The following is a 5,431-nucleotide window of genomic DNA, read 5'->3' as shown; positions in this document are numbered from 1 at the left end:
CACGGCCCCTGGGCTCGGGCGGGGTTTCGGGCCCGCTCTGGGGCTGCCCCGAGGCCCGAGCCCTGCCGAGGAGGCGGCTGAGCCCGCGGGAGCGCTTGTGCGGAGCGCTGCCGGCCGTCCCTCCCTGGGCAGCCCGGCCCGCAGGCTGTGACACCTCATCTTTGACGTGCCCCGGTGAATCCCTCTCAGAAGCGCTGTGACTGCTCACCTTGCTGTTTTGTATGTATGCAGGTCTCCAGGGCAAAATCTAGGTGTGAGATCTACGTTGCAGACCTGACCTTTTAAATCTTTATGCAGGGACCTTTCATCTAGCCAGATGAATAATCCTGGTTTAGCCAGGCACACACTTACAGCTGATCACCTCCATAAGCCTTAGCACGTTTGTGGCCTGCAGATGTGGCTTATCCAGCTTTTGTTTGATGTTTATAAGTAGTGCAACAGTATTGATGTGGAAAATCCTGTCATCCTGCTTGTATAAAATCCTAAGTTCAAGGAGGTTGATGTGTTTCCTTTTACTCTCTAGGCATCTAGGCAAGCATCAGGTATCCCTGGGCTGGCTCCAACTGATGAAAAGTAAGTGCTTTCCATTTGCACATTGATTAAGTTCAGCATTGGTAGAGGATGCTGTTCATGACCAGATATCCTCATTGTTTTCCTCAGGGATGGTAACTTGCCAGACATCATTGCCAGCAGCAGTTTACATGAGTTCCTGGTGAACCTTCATGAGAAATATGGCCCACTGGTCTCTTTCTGGTTTGGAAGACGTCTTGTTGTCAGCCTTGGGTCCATTGATCTCCTGAAACAACATATTAACCCCAACCGCTTGTGTAAGTGTCCTTTGTTTTGTGGATGTCAGGAAATACTTCCTCACTGAAAGGGTTAGCAGGCAAGGGAATGGCTGCGTAGGGAGGTGGTTGAATCACCATCCCTGGAGGTGTTTAAAAGATGGGCAGATGGGATGCTCGGAGATATGGTTTGGTAGTGGATAGGTATGGTTGGACTCAATCTCAAAGGTCTTTTCCAGCCAGGCGATTCTATGACTTGTTCCTTCTGGCCTTGCTGGTCATCCTGTGTCAAAGGAAGCTGGTGCTTCATTCTGAGTAGAAAGAAAATGAGACTCAGTTTGCAGCTGACATGGTGGATTAGGTGTGTCTTTGGTCCTGCTTGTTGGACTTCAATAGCAGTGACCAAGAGTTGCTGCTGTCCAATGGCCATCAAGAAATTGGTATACTTGTGATAAGTGAACATATTCCGCAAATCACTTGTGTCTTTTACTGTCTCCCTACAGGCAAATGTTTATGGAAAGCATCGTGCTCATTAGTCACTTGAAAGAGCAAAGCAAAGATCCTGTGGCCACTTGGCACACATTTTAAAAGCAGCTTGAAATACAATTTAAGAGGGGGAACTTTGCTAAATTAAATCTGAAAGCAGCTGTGCTAGTTTGTGATTACTGTCTTGTGTGGTTTGGTGTGGAGGTTTTTAAAGTATTGTTTAAAGAAGTTCTTTTAACTTTTGCTTTTTTTTTTGGTGTGTAGAATTTTGTGTTGAAAACCTTTAATGATCTTCCAGACTTTGAAGTGGTCAGTGGTAGTGGTAGCTGAATTGACTGTCTTAGTCCTGGGAGGGTATTTTAATTTATGGTGTAAGCCTCTTAGGTTGGTGTTTTGCTTCATAAGGTGATCACAGATAATAAGTTAACTCAGTTGATATTTGGGTTTAACCTCTTGTTTTTCCAGTTTTCATCTTTATAAGGTTGAATGAGGTGCTGGTTGCTCGTGTCTGACCTGATGCTATAGACTGTCTTTAGGCACAGGCAGGTATCTCAGCATTGCTTTATGCTGGGGTCATGATGGGTAAGCTTCTTGTACAGTTGCATGACAGACTCAAAAAAAATGGTGACAATCTGGGGAAGGAGTGGGAGTTAATGAAGATCAGCAAGACACAGTGGATATAACACTATAGAAGGCAGAAACCCACGCTGAAAGATCTGAATGCACTCAAGTGTGTTTGGGGGAAATTGAGCAGTCACTTTCTCAAAGCTCAGAGAAGTGGTGACAGGCCCCTGAGCAGACAAGTTCTCAGAAACATGCTGATTCTAGGAGTACCAAAATACTGGAGAAAAACAAATACAGTGCCTGGATTTACATGTAAGAAAGAGAGAGATGCTGATCATGCATCACTCATGAGAGCCTTCAAGTTGGATTAATTGAGTTCATAGTTATGAACAGGTTCCCAATGCCAGGAGACTCATTTTTCTTTGTGGTTAAAGCAGCGCTTGAAGTTGGTAGGTTTTCATGGCCTCTTAAAGCTTGGTTGAGCTTAGTTTGCAAGGAGAATTCAAATGAAGTAAAACTTGTTGCTGGAACTGGTGGTTTCTGTAAGAGGCTTTGGGGAAGCCGTCCAGGACTGTGAAGGGTGTGGATGTGAAGAGGGTGGACTAGTTCAGGAGTGCCAGGAGTGGTGGGTTCAGACCCACTTGGAAAACTCCCATGAGTTGATGTTGCCTTTTGGGTTGGGACAATGAACCTGATGCAGATTGAATGCTGGAGATGGAGCTATGGGTCCTGATCTGTTTGAGCAGGACAGCTTCACTGCTGTTCTGTGTGCATTTGTACTGTGCAGCTTCCGAGGTCTTTTCTGTCTGTGATACTCAGTTCTGCTTGGCATCTCTCTGAACCATGCAGAGTTAGATCTTTTCTCCATGTTTACTTACAGTGGTGTCCAGGACAGCACTCTGAGGTTCTTGGGATGAGGGAGAAGATTTCCTTGTAACTGGAAAAAAACAGTAGAAATTTTTATATGCTTCACTAAGAGGACTGAAAATGTAACCTTGGAGATGTTTTCAAGACAAGAATGAAGGAAGAAGTCCGGGAAGGTGCTGGCAGGACAGAACTCTCTCTCTCTCTGAGAGGCAGTTTGTGCCTCGTGGAGTCGCTAGCCTCCCATAGCTGTGCAGAAGAAGCCATTTCCCAAATACTGGGAGACAGGGCCAGCCCTCAGCAAAGGGCAGCCTGGGCTCTGCAGTCCTGAGTTCACAACAGCATGTGTATCTGTGGCTTGGGACTGCCATTTTGTACTAAGGACAGGGGAGAAAAAAAATGGAGCCCATGGCTGATCCAGCAGTTTTGTTTCATATACACCAGGAGAGCTTTGCAGTTTCTGCAGGTGATGGTGCTAAGCATCCTCTGGCCTCTCCAAATGTCTCCGCTTGCCAGATTTGCTGTGTGGGTTTTTCCACCAGCCGTGTGTCTTTCTGGCTACCCCAGTAATGTGCCTAGCTCTGCCAGGGCCAGTCATCAGGAGATGAATAGCAGCAGCCACTCCATGGCAAAGTAGCTCAGAGAAGGAATTGTCAGCAGCAGCTAGAGTCACAGAACAGCCTGCTCCATGTGGAGAGCCGCAGGTACCATCTGCTGTGCCAAAAGACACACGAACATACTCCTTGTCATTCAAAGTGGGAAAGAGAGTGAGATGCAGAGCTTAAAAACATTGGAAAGGAAATGGTGTGGGAGAAAAGCATTTAGGAGCATTTACCATATTCATGCCTCTGGCCTCATGAACTGCCTTTGTGTCATTCGGCAGCAAGTCCTCTGCAGGTGGGAATTGTCTCTTCTTGTATGTTTGTCCAGTAGCACAATGAGGCCCTGATCTCTGCTGGGAATCCTAGACGCATCCACAGTTGGTAGTTTTATGCGTCTAGCTCAGCCTTCATGTTTTCTGATGCCTCAGATGCTTCACTTTCCACCTGGGAGAAATAACAGACTGTGATAAACAGTAAAAATATCCCTCTTGAAAACCCCCTGGTTGCTGTTCCCAAATAGTTCCTTAAATATTCTGCCAGTTCTGCAAGACCCACAGAAAAGTTTACAAAAAAGGAAAAGCATACACCATGCTTTATTGCACAGTTTTGCATTGACACCTAATGTACTTTAGCAAATTTATTAAGTAGAGGCTCTTGGTGGTGAAATTCAGAGGTAAATTTAACTGAAGTGAGGCGTAGATATGGAAGTGGAGGATACGTGTTTTTGTTTGTACACTGCTGCTAGTGTCTGTGCAGAAGGAAGATGGGAAGTAAGGTGATTAGAAGTAGAAAGCATTTTGTAGCTTAGTGGGGCACTTATTTTCTGTAAGAGCTTCTCTGCTGGAGGCAGCCCTGACTGGGAGAGGTAGGTGTTAGTTTGGGAAGAGCTCATCAGCAGGGAACTCAGGGCGTGCAAGAGTAATCATGCAGGAGCAGTAGGGTGTCAAATGAGGTTTGCTGGGGCTGTAAAGCAAGGTAAGGAGTGCAGAGAGAAACCTCTGGCTAAGCCTCTGATGTGAGCTCTTAAGTCTTGAGAGCATAGCCATGGTCAGGGCAGGAGGGCACAGCAGGTGTCACAGGGGAATGTGCTAGAGAGGCTGCAGATCAGGCTGGAGGAGAAGGGGAAGGAGCATGCCGTGCTCACTGTTGTCAACAAGTCAGTGGCACAACCAGCTGGGAACTGGTAAGCTGGGAACAAGCTTCCAAAGCATAGGTAGAGCCAGCAGGCAACCTCTGCAGGGGGAGCTGGTCACAGGATGGTACCCTGCCATGGAGAAGAGACCTTATGGGGTCCTAGCCCAAACTGAGCAAGAGAAGCTTGACACCCCGAAGAGACTGTTCCTGGGGGAAGGAGCCATGCCTTGCTCACTGCCCAGTAGAAGCAGCGCCCGATTGAGGAGGTTGCTGGTTTCATCATCCTTGTGTAGTGTGGCTGCCTGACTTTCAAGTGGTGTTTCCTTTATTTGCTTTCAGTGGATCCCTTTGAGACAATGCTGAAGTCCCTCTTGAGGTACCAGTCCGGCCTGAATGGGGATACAGGAGAGAGCCACATGAGGAGAAAGCTGTATGAAAATGCTGTGAACAAGTCCTTGCAAAGTAACTTTACTCTCATTCAGAAGGTAACTGCCTGTGTACAGCAGAGAAACTGTGTGTGGCTTACAGGGGAAAGTTTAGTGAGGATGATCACTAGGATAAAGGAGCTGCATTCAAATTAGTGCTGGAACTAGGAGCATCTGAGGCAGTGAACAGCCTCTGCCTGTTCAAGCTGGATGTGAATATTTGGTTTGCCTTAGCTCCAGTGGGTTAGAGGGAAAGGCTGAGCTTGGTGGCTTTTTGTGCCAAGATACTAGATGCAGTTAAAGATACTGAAGCATCTGAATTCTAGATTTATTTCCCAGGACAGGAGGGAGGAGCAAGGAACCAGCTATTGGGACCACAGGCAGGTGAAGAATTGTTCTGTTGGCTCAGTCCAACAGTCAGAATGTGATCTGTTTTCCCAGTCTGGAGCTACTAGTATTAAAGGTTTTAAGGTTTCTTTTATGACAGAGGGAACAAGAGAGGAGGACAGGGCTGTGTTGTTGGGGGAAAACCTTGGGAAGAGGCAGAAGATTTGAGGCTAAAATGTTACGG

The 5,431-nt window shown here is 46.8% G+C and overlaps 1 protein-coding gene across 1 annotated transcript in view; it reads left to right on the top strand.

The window, feature by feature from the left end:
• Positions 1-523: 523 nt before the first annotated feature.
• CYP20A1 (cytochrome P450 family 20 subfamily A member 1) overlaps positions 524-5,431 on the top strand; it is a gene marked incomplete at its 5' end in the record, with an annotated part of 13,228 nt that continues 8,320 nt past the window's right edge. The window contains 3 exon segments of the mRNA XM_010170308.1: positions 524-573; positions 661-827; positions 4,775-4,920. Of these exon segments, the coding sequence (XP_010168610.1) occupies positions 524-573; positions 661-827; positions 4,775-4,920 (363 nt within the window).

The sequence above is a fragment of the Antrostomus carolinensis genome, unplaced genomic scaffold (assembly GCF_000700745.2).
Source record: "Antrostomus carolinensis isolate BGI_N321 unplaced genomic scaffold, ASM70074v2 scaffold15506, whole genome shotgun sequence".
NCBI lineage: Eukaryota > Metazoa > Chordata > Aves > Caprimulgiformes > Caprimulgidae > Antrostomus > Antrostomus carolinensis.
This window is presented reverse-complemented; position numbering and strand designations above follow the sequence as displayed.